The sequence below is a fragment of the Aquila chrysaetos genome, chromosome 5 (assembly GCF_900496995.4).
Source record: "Aquila chrysaetos chrysaetos chromosome 5, bAquChr1.4, whole genome shotgun sequence".
In the NCBI taxonomy this organism is placed as follows: Eukaryota; Metazoa; Chordata; class Aves; order Accipitriformes; family Accipitridae; genus Aquila; species Aquila chrysaetos.
In genome coordinates this window covers 66187113-66208043 of record NC_044008.1, presented here as the reverse complement: position 1 = coordinate 66208043, position 20931 = coordinate 66187113, and the positions used below count along the sequence as shown (strand labels likewise).

Below are 20931 nucleotides of genomic sequence, written 5' to 3'. Positions count from 1 at the left end.
AAGTTTGTTCCCACATCCTAATACTCCTGTTTGACCAAAATTCCTGAAGTATATTATTTTTCACATTTCTTTCATTTTCTTGTTGCTTCTTTACTTTACAAAGGAAATGTTAAAAGTATACATTTTTCTACTTGGAAAATCATTCTCCAGGATTACGTGATTTTCCTAACATCTCACTTGCCATGGCCCCTCAACACTCATCAGTTATGTAGCCTGGAAGGAAGAGGAGCCAAAATTCTGCAGGAGTGAAATGAGGGTATTCATGCAGTGGGTGAGAATGACTACAAAGTGTGTTCCTCAGTCCCAAGCAGTTATTGCCACACCATCCACCCAAGTAATATAACAATGGAGCTCTGTTAAAATGTGTGGTGACCTACTGACTGAATACAGGAGTCAAGAAACATCTGCTCTACTCCTATTTTGAAATGAAAGATAATGTGACAATAAAAGCTATATGATTTAATGTCTCAGCTCAGTTAAACCTCGCCATATTGTTTCACTGCCTTTCCCCTCCTTCCCCCAGTGAGGCTACATAAGTGAATCAACAGAGCAAAGACAGATGTACAAGTACTTGAGAAATGCACAAATACAAGCCCAATATCCTAAACAGTACTGGGATTTTAGGCATTGATTACCATCCACAGTAATACTATAAATCTGACCTTTTCTATATACATTGGTCCCGCACGCTGCTCAGGTAACACCAGACAGGAAGAGGAGCTATTCAAGCGAACAGCCTCTTCCAGTGGTTTTTCATTCATGCCAGGATAAGAGAGTTCTATATTATAGGTGAATCTCACCTGATAGATAATCCAGAGATGGAAGAACAGAGAACTTTTTCATCACAGTGAGAGCTGAAAGAACAGATTCTTTATAGCTAGTTTTCCATGCAGAATTCAAGGTCCTTACAATCCACAGGAAATTCAGAAATGAATCCCATTTGAACCTTGACCATACTGGTGAATAAACTGATTTTTTTTGTTGTTGTTGTTCTGTTGAACTTCATGTGAACTTATTAACTGCTGGACTATATCGTCCCACTGAGTTATTACAGCTACACTGTTAATAGGTTCTATTAATGTCTGAGTTCATCTTCAGGTCATGGGTCATTAACTGAGGCATGGTTTGCATTGTGGCCTATTTTTCATGAAAGGCTTATTAAGAAAGACAGAGACTATCAATGTTAATGCCATTTACTTTTCAAGAATCTAATGAGGTCATTAGTTTTCATGTTTAATTGAAGTGCCAAATGCAAGCATAGAAGATAAAAATGCAGTTGACCTCATCTTTTTTGCAGTTGTACAGGAATATGTTACGTTCTTCCTCTCTCCTGCCTATTTTTGGATGCATATGTTTTTGCAGGAAATGAAGCAGGCATTCCTGCACTCATCAGTGATGAGACCCATGCCTTAGAGTACCTCTAAAACAACCAAATGTGTGTTTCAGACTAAGTGCCTGTTCCCCTTCGCTTCGATGACACTGGACGCTTCTAGTGCCTGAAACCAGATGGTTTCAATAGATTACGTAATTTTGGTTATTTCTGCAGAACAAGCTCTTAAAATATTATACTCATTCCAAATACACAGCATATGAAAGTACTGTAAGCCTTGTAAGTACACTTTACATTTCCTGCATAAAAGGGAATCGCCTGAATCTCAGATGGAAGGTACAAACCTTATTTTCTGCGTATATTAAATTTCTCTTGACCAAAAGCTTGTAAACTGCTACAGAATTAGCTACCTGCCCCAACTGCCTGTCTTCATGAGCGGCACTACCTAAAGACAAGTACAATGTTTTATTGCTCATCTTGTTCCAAGCTGACTTTTATCTTGCAATGAGGTACATTGTTTTATCTACAGTTCCTTTTTCTCCCCTTTGGCAAGATAAAAATCTAAGAATTTTACAATGTTTTTATTATACACCAAACTTTCTTACTACAGTACTTCTCACTAAAAAAACAGCTCTGATATTGTATCAAATCAGTATAATGTAGCTATGTAGCACAAAGTACACACAGCCCTAGGATACAAGCTGTAATGTGAGATAAAACGATTTAGATCTAAGAGATACAATATGTGGGATTTTGTGTTGTAAATTCCTTGCTGAAGAAAAGTTTCTCAAAACTTGTATTGCTCATTCACATTTAGCAGGTATCCATCATAGACTTTAGATGAAATTACAATGAGAACTTTTATATTTCTGTATGCACCTAATGAAATCTAAATATAGACACCATACTTCATTCAGATTCTGTCACACACCCAAAACATTTAATAACGCAGTCTGATGCCTCCAGGGTAAGGGAGAATGCAAATAAGATTTTGTTTCCTGCTTCACAGATACTTTCACCTCTAGATATTTGTTCCAGAAGGATACTAATCATACAAAATGACCAAAAAATCATTACTGTTTACAATTATACGTACTAAATAAAAAGAACTAAATGTCGCTTGCCAAGTAGTTTTATATATATTTTAGGAAGTCTGAAAATGCAAAATCAGGCATTTTTTCCCTGAACAGTAATGAAAGACACTCGTATAAACTGAAAGCAGCCCATAATAGGCTATGAGCAAATTTTGTCTTTGCTGAAAAGATTGTATCACACACCTTTGTATAAACAAGTCCTATTAACCAGCTCTATTTTTTAAGACTAAAACTAGGCATAAACTGTTAAAAAAAAAAAAAAAAATCAACTTTCCTACAAGCATCATTTTGATCCCAGACAAGATATTAATCTGGTTGGTGAGTTACTACTTCCAAATCCAGGTGTAGGCTAACTCTGAAAATTCAAAAACAACACAGGCCAATGGTGAAAGGCAAAATGCCACAGAAAACTGCTCAAACAACACACATCAAAAAAAAAAAAAAGGGGGGGGGGAGGGGGACGACAGCGACACAGGACGACACTTCTAGAAAATGTAGAATATGCATTAAATAAGGTTGGGTGACCAAAAGGCAAATTAGAGAAGACCCAATTTAAATTATAAACTTAAACCTCTGTGATGAGTCCATTAATCTTTTTGCTCAATGCACACCTTGGTCTCTAGAAACAAATGCTGGCCAGCCCTTCACAACTTAGGCAACAAACAGGGGAACAAGCCAATAAGAAGAGATGTTACACAACCTTGTATTTGAAAGTTCGCACAAAATATCATTAACAGTAGTACCAGCAAAAAGCCAACAGGAAGAATGGCTAGCCTGACTTCTTAGAATAAGACAAGAAAGGCGCCAATTTGGACATGCAAACTGCACATCTGAAACAGCTTACAGTATTTCCACATTCTCACAGTATGTTGTAATTCAGGGTCCTTGTGCCACACAACCTTGTAGATGTGAATAAGCAACAGCTTGCAGTAAATTCAAAACAAACTCATTTCCAAGAATAAGATGTTTTCCCACAGATACAAGCAACAGGCTTCCAAGAGTTCTAGCATCCCATGATGCATGGCTGAAAAGTTTGTAACTAACTGCCAAAATGATCACACACTAAAAGAGAAAAAAAACCCTTACATTTAAACACCAATAAAAAGGAAAATAATTTACCTCATATTTGTTTGCAAAATCTGAAGAATACCTTCTATTTGTTTGGAATGACTGTTTCAGAGTGAAATGATTTTATATACACATGCATACATATATATATATATGTATTTATAAAGATCTATAGTGACATTAACCATGAGCATGATATTTATGCTAGCATACTATAGTATTTACAGTAATACAATAATATAGTGATATACAACTAAAATGCACATAAAAATGTTTAGTTTTACTAGTCAGTTCTACAAAGCCATACAAATAGGACTGACTGAAAAGTGTATTTATATCATTAATCAGTAAGAAAACAGCTTACTTAATTACCACTGTGATTCTGGTTTGGGACTCCTAAAGTACAGTAAAACTTGCAGAATTTGTTATTAATGTCAATCCATAAGAGAAAGAAACAACTTTGGCTCAGCTTGCAGGACTTCTGACCACTAAAGAACACCTTCGATGGATACAATGAGCACAGAGGAATCCGCAATTGACAATGTAACATTTTCTTTAAGGGTAGACCAGCACTGTAAAAGCAGTAGGCAACAGCTTACAAGGGAGCACCTAAGGTAATTACTCCTAAACATCCTCAGGTATTTTTCAAACCTTATTATCTGAGTTATATGGTCCAGACCTTTTAAAATAGGAAAATAATACATGTAAATGTAGCACATTATCAGATGAAAGGTTTAGGTGTTATTGTCTTTTTCAAAGGAAGGTTTTTGTTGGTATTACAAGTTTTTGGTTACTTTTTTAAAATTGAGACAGTTCATTTTGAAATTAAGCTTTAAAATTAAAAAAATATTTTTTACATTATGGTTCACATGGCAAAAAAATATGAGAATCAAAACCTCACATATTAAAAATCCTAATTAAAAACTCACCACTAGGATATATTTCAAACACATTCTTGCAATCATGTTCAAAGTATTGAAGAAGCTACTGCTTCACTGCTTTCTTTTGCCATGTTCAGCAGATAAGATACATAATCATCGAAAGTATTCTTAATCTGCTTTGAGGCTAAGAAACTCAGATGCTTTAGATAACCAGAGACGTTATTCAGGCAGATTACGAGATCTCATGTGACCAGTTACAGAGTCTCAGATGAAGGAATGGTAACTGGAAGTTGAGAAAACAGTACTGCTGTAATGCAGTCCCCAAAATGCTTCATTGCTCTTACAATAGGTATTGTGAAATTACTTCAAAAACAGTTGCAAAGACAAAACAATTTCATAGAATTTCTATTTGTCAAATGTTAAAGTGCCCCCACCCCATCCCTGCCTCACTAAACCATTAACACAGGTACACGGATAGTGTACAGGCAACAGTACGCAAACCAAAGATTTCAATTCATAATTTCAATTACAGCATTACAGTATGTTACTCAAAAGCAAATTATAGCAAGAACAAACAGAAAACTAACCTTCCACCATGAAAAGAGGTGGAAGAAGGTGGAATACCAACATATTATGCTTGCTTTTTAGCCTTTTTTTTTAAAACAAACACAGACACACACAACACTAGGTAATTATTTTGCTGTGTGATGTCTTGAAGAGATTAAGCATCTTCGCTGCCAATCATTCAAGGTGAAGCTAATTTTTAAGTTCTACCAAAAAATGCAACTTACTCTGGGATGGAATGAGTTGCAGCCTGTGGATGGTAACGGTACAGCAGGAGGCAATGGTTTACTCGAAAGACTTCACCACCCTTTTGGATATGTTTATAAAAAAACAACAAATCTTCTGGAACACCCTGGAAGAGAAGCAGTTACTTCAAACCAGGAAGTGACCAGTATTCATAGTTACATCTGAAGACACATTTTATTTTTCAGCCAAATGAATAAGCTTTAACATAATTTTATCCATATTATTTCTGTATGTCTCCATGAAGATATCTAATGGGTCATTAAATAAACATATCTCTAGAAAAGATAAAGCTATTAAAAAGCAAGCAGTGCTATTTAAAAACTAAGTACAGCTGACCACAAGGACAAAGGTAGAAAAATAAACATCATCTCATTTTGACAAGGATATAAAGCTTGGTACGGGTTAGTCCCAAAAGAAAGAAACCCAGCTGCTGAACAGTTTATGAAGCCTGAAGTGCCACATAACCAAATAGTTTACTGAAAGGGATCAGTGACTTCAAAAGAGTGTTTTTTCACTTTACTAGAATTATCGTTCTTTCTTTGGTTGCCATACAAATATGTATATTGGTCTCTACTTAGGGAAGGTAAATCAGGCCCCATAATAAGAGACCTTAACAAAAACCTTAATAAAAGCAACCTCAGAATAGGGCAATGTCTGAAAACAAAACTTTTTTTTTTTCCTTGCAACTTACTTCCATGGTACATTCTTCCTAATGTGATTGCAAGCAATACCGCTGAAACACTGCAAGAAAAAAAGCTCCTAGAATTGTGAATGTATCAGGCTCTAGGAAATATTAGAGATTTCATGATCACATGCAACATTTCCCACCTAAAAATCAGAAAATCTTCATGCTAGACATAGTGTCAGAAGGGCAATCTTATGGCACATAGTATTCAATTACACATCATAGCATACAAAAGCATAAACCCACCTTTAAAGATACAGCCCTATACTGAAGGTAAAAAAGTAGCATCTATTTACATTTTGCAATGGTGCAACTTCTTCAAATAATGGCTAGAACATTTAATTTTTCTATGTTTAAATACAGATTTTTCTTTCCTCCAACCCAGTGTTTAAAAGGCCCCATGATTTTATCAGGCTAAAGATCTCTGCTATATAGAACCAGGTGGGCCAAATAAAATATTTAAGTGTCGAATCAATAAAAACCTGAAAGTTAACATGACAAAGTTGAGAAGGAAAAGTAAAAGAAGAGAAAGATACTGAAATACATTCCTTTCTGTAGGCAATATCACATATGTGAATAACAGGGGCATAAACCTCAACCTCAACTTTAGGTATTCTATTACAACACAGAAAAATAGTACGAGCGTAAGTTAAAAAAAAAAAAAAAAAAAAGTAAAAGAATTTTTTCCCCATTACTACAGCTTCTGAGTTTCTCCCATAATTAAGAAAAGGAGATTCTCTAATTAAACTGCTGGACACAGAATCCCTCTGTGGTTTCTTCTGGCCTTCTACTTACAAGAGCAATACAGTTCAGTGGCTGTTTCTCATACCCACCAGACTGAGCAGCCGAGGGGGTGTGGGGAGGGGAAGGGAAACGAGACGAAAAAAGCTTTGAACCCTGGAAAACAAATCCAAAACACTCAATTGAACATAAGTATCTTGGGAGAAATCAGAACCACATCAAGCTCTGTACTTTGTAGCTCCAGACTTCACTATATGATAGATTGATTTAAGACCCTGAATTGGGCCACACTCCCAGATTCCGAATAAAATGGATTCTGATCTGACTGCTTGCTAAGGGCAGCTTATCTGTAGCTATTGTTTTGTCTTTGTAGATTATTTGTCTGACTTCTAGTTATAAGAGCTGCGATGAAGAAGAAAACTTTGAGAACTTCATACAATTTATGCTGTATATGAACCAACTTTGAAAGCCACAAAAGAAACCTGGGGGAAGTTGGAGTAGCAGACACAGTCATCAAGAATATAAGAAAAACACAAACTCAAATTCTTTCCAGTTTTCTTGTAGCCCTTTCTATCTTTTTTCTTATTCTGGACTTTAATGGAAATACTGAGAGTCAGCAGCAAAGTTTAAACCTTTTTCTCTTTTCCAGTCACAGACTAGACTGTGTCAGACAGGGCACAAATTTTGTAGCACATATCAGCTTACTGCAGTAATCATATTTTGATTCAGATATATGATTACATCACATACATATCTGCAATTCATTTTCTTTTGGGTAAGTATTTTTACATTATTCAAGATAACCATTAACATGCATATTAAAAAAGAGAGTTACTACAAAAGTAAAAGGATCTTTCAAAATGCTGCTTGGTTCTGAGTGCTCCTTTACTTTAACTGGCAGAAGTACTTTGAAATAAAGTACACTCACTCCTAGGAATGAGCAGGTGCCTTCTGTTGCTCAGCAGTGGCCTCTCACATTACAAAGGAGCAGCACTGCCATGCATTTTTCAGGAGAGGAAAGATGTTGACTGTGTTACAGATCCTGCAGGGATGGGACTTCCTATGGCTCTTGAGCGTGTAAGTTTGTTGCAATACAAGAGTTTCTTCCCAATTGAGACATATTATTGGATCCAGATGGCATTTTAAACACCAGGAATCTTTGTCAAACAACATAACTTTCAAAGAAAAAGCTGTTTAACCACTAAAGGGATATTTTAATGTATTTTTGGAAAATTAATATCCAAAGCTAAAAGTATCAATTAACAATCCAGCATTTCAGCAATAGCTTACCACATAAATAGTTTTCAGCATTAATAAATACAACTAAATTGCACAATTTACATGTTACTGGACTATATACAGAATTTTCCACATTACAGGCAAAACCCAACCCTATATGCTGTGGTGCATTAAGGGATTGGCCTGCCTCACTCAAGGTTGTGCTCATCAGCTGCTGATTACAACTCCTAGTGAAAAACACCGCCTGCACCTGCTCTAACCAGCATGCACTAAGCATATGCAAAATCATCAGCCTCTTTAACATATTACTGCTAAAGAGGTGAAGGATTTGTGTTTACCCAGTATTTTGGGCAGGTATCACTTGCTGTGCTGATGGTTGGCTGTACAGATGAGGGGATTGATTTTGTATACACAATCGGATGTCAAGCAGAACCTAACCTGAATTCAACTAATTCCTTGTTCAGGGACCAAACTAAACATTCTTCTCTTCTCTTCTCATTGCTCACTGTTTCTCCATCCTAGCAGATCACTGTGCATGAAACAGTACTCCAACTACAGTGTCCTCAACATATGTATATGGCAAGGAGGTGCAAGCCACCTACCACTACAAAAAGCAATGCTGGCTACAATTTTTGCAGCTCCACCATCAGTAATAGTGAGGAGCATCAGTAGGGATGAAGATACTGATGAGCAATTTTGGGGGGACTTTTAATGTAAGAGTGGCCCTTTGTGCAATGCTGTAACTAGTAACACCTGGTGAAAGATCATGTTGTAGCCCTGGGGCGACCAACAGTAACCACTGCAGAACTTTAGGCTGACAGAAGTCTTCTTTTGGTCACTTGGACAGAACTTACCATTAGGCTGTACAGGCATATAGACAATGTAAGGGCTGCCTTTTACTGCTAAACCTAATACAGGAGATTGATTCTGCCACAGAACCAGTCTGACCCAACTTCCTCATCCATCTCTTTTCCCTCCATTCAGCCTTCTTCTCAAACATCTTTGACATGTAGTCTTCCCCTGTCCTCCTCCAGCTGACAGGCACTGCAATACAGGTGGCAGACCCTTGTAAGCAAAACCGGTGGACATTTAGCCTATGCAGGGCAATCTAACTAGTGAAAATGGGAAATGTAACACAATGTTTTGTATTTCAAGAATACATGCATTTTTAACAAAAAGCAATGACAAACAAGACAAGGAAAGTAAATCTATCCACACATGAAAAAAACCCTTCAGTTCTGGAAAAGCTTAACCCTTCCTCTTGATCACAGGCATCAAGGAAAATTGGGCTCTAACTTGGTACACTTTTTGCAAACCAGACAGCAACATCAGGGTAATTGTTGGACAGAATAAGCCAAATTGCTTTAATTCCTCAGAGGAGCCTAATACTGGTGAATGGAAAGAATGAATCAAAAAGGAAGTAACTTTTGATTCCATACTATTCTGTTTCTTACAGGACTTTTTTGGAAAGAGTTTGTTTCATTGCTATTTTTTAAATTAATTCATTTCATACTGCACATTTTAGGACATTCATTAAAAAAGAAAAACATTTCAGTATTAATATTACAATAGAGTTGCATAAAAAGCAGATCAAATGGTGTGTATTACAACACCTAAGATTAAACAGGAAGAAAAAATCTAAACTAATTTAGCAACAAAGCAGAGATGTTGAGTAAAAAAATCAAAGTAAGTTTGTTTTTTTTAAAATATGTATGCCAAGAGCTGCCCCACAGCATTTCCTCAAAGTCTTGAGCTAAATCTTGGACTTGCAGAAATAACACACACTGAGGTGTTGGCTGGATGGAAGCGAACACAAAAGACACCCTATTTTAAAGGAAGTACTCCTGCCTTAGAAACAAATGCTCTTCTGCCAGACATTAAACTCTCTTACTCACCAGCAAATGCTGTTCAAAGTGTGCTGCTGATCAGGAACAGCTACTAAGCTGCTGGAAGCTAAAACTAAATAAGATATTGCAGCTCTTCTCCAATTTAAATGTAAAGGTGAAAAAAATTAGGAACTAAAGTAATTTATCAAGAATTATCCATCCTTCGTCTTTCCCTAAAGACAAGTTTTATATTAAATGTCAATTGTATTTTTCTTTTGTAATGAACAACTTCTCATTGAAATTACTTATTTCAAGGAGAAATTATTGTTAATTGAAAATACTCCTTAGTTTAACTTCCTTTAGAATAGTCAACCAGAGGTATGCAAGCAGACTAACCACAGGCTGGCTCCATATTGAATAGCTATTAATAGCTTCTCTTCAGGATTATCCAAGAAATTCTTAAGTCTCTCTTTCTGCAGATCTGTCACTTCATTTTTTGGCGCCCATTCAAATCACGTCTTTACATCATTTTGCCTTGGTTATAAGACCTGAAGCCTGAAACATTTACTTCATTGTTTGGGAAATAACACAGGTTAGAGGAAACTCCAAGAGATTGCTTTCATCCAAATGTACTGGCACAGAGAAAGTCAGTTAAACAAAGATGATGGGGAAGTCAAATGGAAGGGAGGTGGTAAATTCTAAATGATATTTAGTAACAGACTAGCAAAAAATGTCATTAGACATGGGGTATGGGGTATATTTTTTAAGAGCTTATAAACTTTACTTAATCATTGGCTCCACCACTGTTTCCTTCCTTTTTAGATCAAATATTGATCTCTGTTCAGCCTTAACTATACCAAGCCAAAACCATTAGTGCCTATGTTTTATCCAGAATTTTCCCTAGGCACCTTGACAGGTTATTTGATAGACTGACCATTTTTTAATTCATGTTCCAAAAAACCAAACTCCTACTTAGCCTTTTACCTTTCAGGCGTTATTGTAACTGCTTGCCTTTCTGGAGGGAATGACATTTGTGCACTCTGGCAGAGAAAAATGGAAAAATGTGTTAGTCAGCACCTAATAGCCTACAAAGTTATCTTAGAGCTTTGCAACATGTGCTACAGTCTCCTGTGCACCAAAGGATATTTTGACAACTGCTCAATTTGTGTTTTTTGTGACCTTTTATCACAAAAATAGATCAAAACAGCTCCAGATGCTTTGTTCGGAGCCACAGTTTGTATTCAGAAAGGCTAGTGGCTTATAATACGCTATTCCATCTGGGGCTCATTAAGAATAATTTCCCCCTGTTTACACTTTGAGATTAGTTTAGAACTTTAAGGCTGTCACTCCATTTCTAGTTTTCATACACTTAAAAAGGAAGGTTAAATACAGAGGTGACAGGAAATTAGGGACCAAGTTGTGGTAAAACTCTAGAGAAAGAAACAAGTGTGGCATATTACAGTTGTGATGTCAAGAATAATACTGCTTGAATAAAGCCAAGACTACACAATTTGCCACATTTGCATGGAGTGGAGTCTGCAGGTTAGCAATGCTCATTTATACAGTTCTTATTGTATTCAAGATTTCTTAGGGCATTTATCTAAAGCAACAAGCTAGGTTGTTTTAGCTTAGTGCCATTACACACAAGTGACTAGAAAAAGACACATAATGTGCCTTCCCAGTGATCTCCATTTGGACATTAACAGCAAACAAAATCTGGTGTCCACCTGAAGAATACATTTTGGTAGAAGTACACAAGGTCAGTCAGATACAATTACAAAATGTTGGTTTTATATGCAAATTGAAGTGCACTGTCAAACATACGAAGCAATAACTTTGCTTAGCTAATAACAGACCCCACATCTATTACTACACGTGACTTTATAATTACCCTACTTTAACAGATGATATAGCTTCAAAATCTGCTTTTCATATTATACAAGACCATGTACATTTTTCCCTCAGCATAAATTTTTGTGATGCTTTCAGACACAGTTATGACTTTTCAGCAGTGGTGCTAGCTGTTAGAAGACACCAAAAAGTAGAGGAGTAAAACCAATCAAGCGGATAACATCACACACTAATTTTCAAGTGTGAGTTCTGAAGAGTTTAATAAAGTCCTGCTACTTCTTTCAGTAAGGAAGTACTGCACTCTTTATCCGAATTGGTTGGGTAACAGGAAGATTATTTCCCTTTAGTTTCCTAAAAAATTAAGTCAGAAATACGGTTCGTGTGACTCCTCCTAGCAGCGGGTACTACTTAAAATGTTACTTTATAGGCTTGTGACCGTTTCTATTGTATTATCTTCACCTCAGCACACCATTAGAGCTTGCTAAAATCTACTACTTTTAAGTACTTCTGCTTTAATTATCATATATCTGAGGTTGCATAAATAACACCTCTACCATTTTAGTTAATTAGTGCATAAAGCAAACCTGTCAGGTTCTTAACCACCATTTATGAAGACACTATTTAGGGTTTTGCTTGAACATTGCCACAGTGATTACATAAAAGGAATACATTTCCAACAATTGTACATCTTGACCAGAAAGAATTTTGTTTCTAAAAACATTTTGAAAATATTTTTTAAAATCTGTTTCATGTAATGCCTGGATGGAGGGAGAGATACATGCATACCTATCTGTAATTAAAAAAAAAGATTATATCATAGCTTATATATTTATATTCTATCAGTCCACCTATACTATCAAGATAAACATCAAATCACAATTTCTTCCATGGAAGAATTATCTTCCATTTGTTCTAAGCACTGAAATATGAAGAACAGGTGTTTGGACTTAATTCCAAATGAGAAACGCAGCTTTTTGGCATGGAAACAGTTTAGCAAATGGAGAAGGCTGAAATGTGGAAATTTGTTGGCCTGTTTCTGTGTTTACTTGCAGCAATATGACACTTACAGGTTGCACTGTTAAACACTAACCCAAAAATGAAGACTGAAGTGATCAAATTAACACAGTTAGATCATGGGTCAGGTCAAAACATACACACATGGATGTGATCCTTAAGAGTACTCAGTACTAGTTTGTAACAGTTCTATTGATACACAGAGAAAATCTTTCTTTGCCTCAAAGGATTTCTTTTCAAATGAAAATGAAGGAGTTATATCAATGCTAAATACTTTACAGTGTTAAATGCTGAAAGATTTAGGACTTGATTTTGCATCCTCTAAACCCACACAGGACAAAGGTTTGACTTCATTGCTTATGTTCATTGCTTTGTTCCTATCTGTCGTCACCCTTGTTTGTATGGTATCTTTTTGAAGGTCCTCTATCAGCCAGATAAGTTCAACTTATCACTGGTAATTTTTAAAACTAGAAGGACATAGCATGCATTGTGGCTGAAAAATCATTAGGATTAAGATTGTCAGCGTATTACATCTGAATAACAAGTGGCATAGTTCCTACACAATTACATATATATAAAGCAAAACAAAAAAAACCACCCCAAAAGTAAAAGCAAAAAGCACAGAACAATAGTCTGTTGAACTTAACCTCTTGAAATTTATCATTAGGCTTGCTGTTCTATTGTTGTTACTATGTTTTAGCTTGCTTGCTTTCTTTTTTGAGCTTACTAACAATGCTCACAAAGTCAAAGATTCTTCAAAAAATGAAAATACAATGATAAGGAATAATAATAAAAAAGAAATAAAGAGCATGGGTCAGCAAATGTAGATTGTATTGGGAGCCAGGCACCATTCCCAGCTCTTCCACTCACCCGCCATGTAATTAAGGGCAAATCTTTTCACCACTCTAAACAATTCTGTTCTCTGTCTGCCATCTCCTTAAATTATAATTTTTTTGGAAGCCCAAAGAATAATATTTGTATATCCTCATACATACATATACACATGTGTGTATACATACACACTGCATCGCACAGGAAGGCTCCATGTAGAAGCTATAAAAAGAATAATAATGATAGTATGTTGTAGTTTAAATAATAAAATAGGAAATAGCCTTAGGAGATTTTTTTTTTTTTTTTTTAGAGTACTCTTAAATGAAGGCTTTTGAAAAAAATTCAGAACCACCCATTCTAGCCCTAAAATCTCACCAAACCCACTGGAAGCAAAACTCCTCAGGTCCAAAACACACAGAATGGATCCAAATGCATCTGAATTAGATCTATTTGCCAGCATATTTCTAGTACTACCACAATAAATACCACCAACAGGCAACCCTGGATTTTATTCCATAAACATGCTGATGAGCCTAAAGCAACCAAATTGAACTCATATAAGAAATCTATAAAAAACATCTAACTGTCAGTGGAGGAACACTTCTCAGATAACAGTCATTTAATTTGTAACCACCCAATCCTGATCTTTGAGGAAAAGCTACTTAACATCTTCCAAGGACATGCCTGAGAACTAATATTGACAAGTGGATAATGAGATAAGTGGATAAATGAGATTTAATTATAGTAGTTTTATGGCACATTGCAATCTCCTCTCCTTCTTTCTTCATCTTAGGGATATAAACCTTAGGAGAATGTATTACCACCTCTTTGCCATCATGCACCTTTCTTCCCTTCCAATGTCTTTCACCAAATCTACCTTATCTTTCAGAGATGGCTCATAATGAAATTATGAGCTGACTTCTGTTTAGCTTTCAGATCTGCTGTATCTATTTCCGGGAGTGAAGAAGGGCTTGAAAGCCTGAATCCTTCTTTAGTTTTTCCATGTATGTTGCCATATCTAACAAATGTGTTAGATTTATCTACAAAGCCCATCTCAGTTATGTCCTTCAGTCACCAGAGTCACCCCAAAACAACTGTACTTGGTTAACAACTGGGTTTTTTTAAAAAAAAAAAAGCCAGGTATACAGTACAACCCAGATTTTCTTAGACCTCAGTTTTTATCTATACCCCCTTGCCTAGTGTTTCTCAATAACAGGTTTAGGGCTTTCAGAGACTGTTAATCAAAGAGATGGTTCCTGGACTACATATCATCCATAGCACTCACCTTTCCACCCTCATCAAATTTTCCGACATGAAAAAACCATTCTCGAGAACAGAACCAGGTTGGCATGATCACAGTAGGTCCATGGGAGGTAAACACCTAGGAAAAAGATGAAAAAAGCCAGTCTTAATTAATAGAATGTCAAAACCAGCATCTGTTGGAGGATGAAGTAGACCTTACACATTCACCTGAAATCCTGCAAATACTTATGCCTATACTTAACCTTCAGCAATTTTAAGCACTGAGAAATGCAAGTGCTTAAAATTTAGCATGTGCTTAGTGTTTAAACTGCAGTGTATACCAGCACCTTTGATGTGTCACAGCCCAACAGATGAATCTACTTCCTGCTTCATATTCCATAACCTTCTCTTCTATCATAAGTTGCAACACATGCAGAATACTTCAAAATTTATTTCAAATTTAGAGAAGTATGCAGGAAATTACACTTCTATTAATAATGGTGATGTTGATATCAAAGTGAATGAATTGAGAAGAATCTTAAAAAGTTAAAAGTTCTTAAACTTAACCCTACAACTGCTGTGCATTGATTTTCCATTTTATATTCCTTACACATAAATTAAGTAGGAACTTCCATTGATCTTTTATTTCTGCCAAAGACACTTAAATCTTAATCAAGTTTGGACAAGTAAGATGCAATTTATTTTAAACATTATCAGAGCACTATGGATTTGCTACCCAGTGGTACCTACCTTAAAAGGTTGTTGGACAGAAAATGCTTTAGGGACTGAAAAGGGAGTGGCTATTAATTTCAGCCTCTTGACTAGTGACAGCCAAGAACTATATAAATCGGTCTTTGCAGCTTTAGACAAACTTGTTGTAAACACAACTATGAAATAAACCAGAATCTGGATTATGGAAGGTAAACTGGTTCTTTCTTTTATTACAAGATGAAGTATCCAGCCAAACAAGAAACTGAATTTGTCACACAGAATGCACGAAGTTCAGACAGAAGACTGTGCCTGCTTCCAAGAACCACACAGGAAACAGAGCACAGCCTGGTTTATGAAGGCAGAAGAAAGAAACCTCGCAATTACTGCCAGTCTTCAAACAGTAATGAAAATGCTCATCTTATGAGCAGATGATTTCATAGCATGCTATAGTGGTACTATTAAAATTCCTGTATAGTTGAAATTTTTAAACATCAGTGCATGAATGTAAATTTTGTCACGTGCATCTAAGTATTTACACTTTAAAGGTGCTCCTCAATTTCAACCTGGGATGGAGCTCCTTAAATTCTTCTTATGTCTGGCAGCTTCCATTTCCACAAATAAACATGGATTTAAAACCCAAATTTTACATGCTCAGTTCTACACAGACACATAGACCAACTCTCCAAACAAATTAGATTAGAAATCTAATCAAAATTCAACAGCTGATCTACTTGCACTCTTCTTATGGCATGAACCATCTGACTAAACACAGGCATCCACTTTAGGGTAAAACAAACTGCATGCTAACTCCACGAACATAATGATAGAACTTCACTGTCCATAAAGGGGCCCTAGGATGACTCATGTTGATATAGACACTCGAATTTTAGGCAGTCATATTTAGTCAGAATAATCCTATCACTTCATGGTTATAATTTAACACATTAGCAGCTTGTTCATAACTGAAATACGCTAGCTTCAGAGGTGCTAAATGTGAAAAACTCCCCCCAAAAGTCAGTGGGAGCTGAAAGAGTCAAAACAATCCCAGAAAATCAGAGCAGACATGATTACTCAGTACATGGTTATTAGCTCCACACTAATTACAAGGGCAATTGAGTGTAGCCTGAACCAAACAATGACCAAACAGTAATCCCATAAGAAAACAACAGTAGGGAGAAAAGCTAGGCTAGAATGCATTGCATTGAATCTCATTTCTGAATGAAAGAAAATCTTCAAAGAAAGTCTTGAGCCTATTGGTATATGTGAAATGTGTTTGGAGAGGCTAGAATGCCATTTCCTTAGTGCAGCCAGGTTCATCAGAGAACATAAATGCACTTAATCTTAAAGCTGTAGCTCAATGTAATTAGTCATGCTCATGTACAAAGAGCATACGTCTCAAATATCTTAGATAATCTGTGTTCCATTGACATATATACTTAAGTGAAACCAAACAGAACAAATTTGAAACACTGAGAAAAGAAAAAACATCAAAATGTCACTTATGTTAACATAGATGATGGTATGATGATGATGATATAGTAGACCATCACATACTACATACACTGATGTCTCTCCTAAATCAAACAGTGCTCTGTGGCTCATTGTCCACCTCAGAAAAGACACTAGAGGGGAACCACACAGACAAAACTGAGACTGATGATGCCACATATGATTTCAGGGTCCTGTCCTTCAAGAAAGTGTTTGAACCTGGAACAGTACACCAGCTAAGAGTCAATGAATTTGTAAATAAGCTTCTTCTATATAATTATTTATAATGCGACATCAAAATAAACTTTAGGAAATTTAAACTTGTGCTGCTGCCACAATGGACAAATTCATGCTACCTCGTCCCTTCCTATGCCAATGATAACATTTGTGAAGCTGAAATTCTTTTTTTTGTTAGCTTAGTTTTCAGCTGGATCTGCTCCCTGATCCAACTAAACACAAAAACACTAGTGTTACCACAAAGTAGGACATAGGAAAACACGGCACCCAACACAGAGAGGACAGCAAGACCATTTGTCGTAGTTTAACCCCAGCCAGCAACTAAGCACCATGCAGCCGCTCACTCACTCCCCCCCCCCCACCCAGTGGGATGGGGGAGAAAATCGGGAAAAGCAGTAAAACCTGTGGGTTGAGATGAGAACAGTTTAATAGAACAGAAAAGAAGAAACTAATAATGATAATGATAACACTAATAAAATGACAACAGCGATAATAAAAGGATTGGAATGTACAAATGATGCACAGTGCAACTGCTCACCACCCGCCGACCGGCACCCAGCTAGTCCCCGAGCGGCGATTCCCCGCCCCCACTTCCCAGTTCCTATAGTGGATGGGACGTCACATGGTATGGAATACCCTGTTGGCCAGTTTGGGTCAGCTGCCCTGGCTGTGTCCTGTGCCAACTTCTGGTGCCCCTCCAGCTTTCTCGCTGGCTGGGCATGAGAAGCTGAAAAATCCTTTAGTCTAAACACTACTTAGCAACAACTGGAAACATCAGCGTTATCAACATTCTTCGCATACTGAACTCAAAACATAGCACCTACCAGCTACTAGGAAGACACTTAACTCTATCCCAGCTTAAACCAGGACACCATTCTTTTCAGCAGCAGCATAGATAATCCATAAATAATCTCTAACCTGACAGGGGAACTGTATGCTCAAAGTCTAAATTTACAGTACATCTATAATAATTTAAGAGCTCTCCCACTCATCCTGCCTCTGGCTATACATCGCAGTCACTTATAACAGCATTGGCACTCACCTGGCCCCATGCTCAGCTAGATCAGAGCACTACATCAGTAAGAAAGCTATTATTTTCTTTTCTTTAGTGTTCATTTTCTATAGCCTTCGTTCTCTGAATCGGTTCACTGTAGGGTCAGACTAGCAATACTGCTGACATATTGGAGGGGGAAGGAACAAGCTTTGGAGAAGAAAACAAGACCTCCCTTTTTGGTCGTTGCTCACAGTTAATCAGTCCAGCTGAAACATAAAACTGCACCCTCTGTCTGAATACTTGCACTGATGGGAGAGGAACTTACTCAGGAAAAACACTAAACTCCTAACAACTGTATTGAAATACTGCAGCATCTGCAAACTTTTGAAAACTACCTTCAAAAATTTCATCTTCATGAGAGAAAAAAAAACCCAAAACCATCAACCTTCTGCAGTTTGGAAATTCTAGATTTCAGCTCAGTTCAGTCAAAGAGGAAAGTCCTCTCTGGATTTCTTTTTTGCCTACTCTTATCATACACTCTTGCCAAGGTGTTAAAAAATAGTCGAATTGGCTTACTCTGTGATAAAACCTGCAACTTCCCACTTTGTGAGATTGCCACTAAAGATTTTATCCATAAATCTCTTAGATTGCGTGGACTGGAACAAAAGAAACAAAGAGGACATGCTAGCCTTAATCTGAAAATCAATCAAAAGCAGAATTTGAATTATGATGCAGCTCTGTAACTACTATGTTTAGTTTTCTTGGACATGTTCTCCAGCTCTGCCCAACAAATGTCCTGTATCACCCTGGAACCTCAGTGGGTTTTCAGTCCTCCTCGAGGAGTTAATTCAGTATATTGCAAAGCAGTTTGGACCTGTGAACCTTTCACACACAGCTGTATTGGAAGATTAATGCTTAATAATAGTTGTTATCAATTACTGTACACTGCATGCTGTAAAGATTATCTAAATATAATCTAGTTGAATGAAACCAACTTGTTAAAAACCAACTACAAAGCTTGTAGATGAAGGTATAAATCTGCTCAGATTTAGAATTCCTGAAGAACACAGTGTTGTCATAACCAAATTGGAATCCATCTTCATCAGTTTCCAGGTGACAGAAACAGGCTGCTATTTCAGCACTGTATTTGTTAAATTATTTAGAAATTTTTTTGTCATCTGGTTTTTTTCCAAGGATCAAGTAACAAGTAATTGAAACTGATTTACTCTGGTTTGTTCTTGCTAACTGTTTCGCTATTGAATTACATTCAACTATCACAGAGATTCTCTGAAAATATATCTAAAGAATATAAAGAGTTGATAAAGTGGCTTTGATTTGTTGTGTTTCAAAGCCGTCAACAGCACATGTAAGTCTGGTCCCCACTGATGCTCACTTCAGATCATGTCAGCAGTCAATATGAAATTTAAGTTCCAATACTAAGAAAGGCATTCATGTGTTTATAGTAACTCTTCAAGGAAAGTTATATTTCCTGAAGCAGCAAATCAAAATCTAACAGCAATGTGCCAAAAGAATACATGCAGATGACAAAACAACCTTATCACGTTATGTCATAAAGAATACAGAGGGAAAACCAGGCAGTTCACAAGAGCAACATATTTAATCACGGGCCCAGGCTGCTTTCCAATGTAACAAGCTAATTCCCCCAAATACACCACACATTTAATTCTACTTATGCTATAGCATTTATGAAAATTATACCCACACAAATCAAGGATTAGAAACAATTTCTTATGTCATGATAAAGAAAACTTTCCAATACCCAGGGTATTGGACACAATACACATTAGAAGGTGAAAAAGAAAACAAAACAAAACAAAAAACCCAAAACAAAAAATCACATGGCAGAGGGCCATAATGATTGTGAGCTGTAGGTAGACCACAGGCTAATGGACATCACTCCTGACTTAGAAAAAATTATGTGTTAAGATACCAGTGCATCAATTCAGCAGTGAGTGTACCAGGACCTCACTACTAAAGATTACCAGGTTTACATCCAGAATCAGGTGCGTGTATTACTGTGACAGAAGAGGTACGGAAGGTAGGGAAGAGAAGAAAAGACTCCTTATCTTACTTCAAAAAAGTATTCAGCAAATAAGATTTTTCAAAAAAAGAATTACAACAAACTTTATTAAGCTTTAAGGAACGTGAACACCCAATCTGGTACAGATTACATTCAGTTAGTTTATATTGTACTGAACTGTTTTACCCTTTCATATGCCTATATAAATAATTGCCTGTATCACCTAATCATTGCATGCTTTGACATTAGCTGAAAATCCCTGCTCTAAAGAAGCCGGGATCTGGCACAGCAAAAAGTACCTTTCAGAAATAAAACATGCCATGACTCTCCATACTGAAAGGCTGATATATACATAGTAATTTTGGTACAGGCTTGACTAAAAATCAGCAGTACTTAACCTTCACAATCCCAAACTCTACTTAGCAACAAAACTAATCAAAAAGCATTCAAGAGTCCTGAGAATTGCTAATGCCAGTGAACACAGAGAGCATTCAGCACCTCCGAGAAGGTATTCCAGTCCTGCTCCTGGAAAATTTATGACCTACAGCTCCCCACGATTTCCTCAGGATTTGAAGCCTTAACGAAGGCTGAAATGTTTCACAGTTCGCGTGAAACTCAGACTCTTTGCAAGAATGGAACCAATGAGAGCAGCTGTAAGATGATGCTTTCTCAGTTGCTGTATCTATTTTTAGTTTTCGTACCACTGTTTGAAGGGACCTATATTGTTTCTTTTCTGTAGCAACTAGCTAGATTATACAGCTAGTTTCCTTTTCAGTATATAGCTGGGAGTAGAAGTACTGCACTGCAGAGATGTTCTCTTACACCTCTGAGTACAATCCCTTCCAATG

General features: G+C 36.7%; 1 protein-coding gene across 10 annotated transcripts in view; it reads right to left on the bottom strand.

Moving 5' to 3' along the window:
• Positions 1 to 20931, bottom strand: part of B3GNTL1 (UDP-GlcNAc:betaGal beta-1,3-N-acetylglucosaminyltransferase like 1) — a 133439-nt gene that overhangs the window by 24193 nt on the left and 88315 nt on the right. For all 10 annotated transcript variants that reach the window (XM_030013164.2, XM_030013160.2, XM_030013162.2 and 7 more), the window contains 2 exons: positions 14656 to 14751; positions 5165 to 5289 (listed from right to left, as the gene is read on the bottom strand). In XM_030013164.2, the coding sequence (XP_029869024.1) occupies positions 5165 to 5289; positions 14656 to 14751 (221 nt within the window). The remainder of the gene's footprint in view (positions 1 to 5164; positions 5290 to 14655; positions 14752 to 20931) is intronic.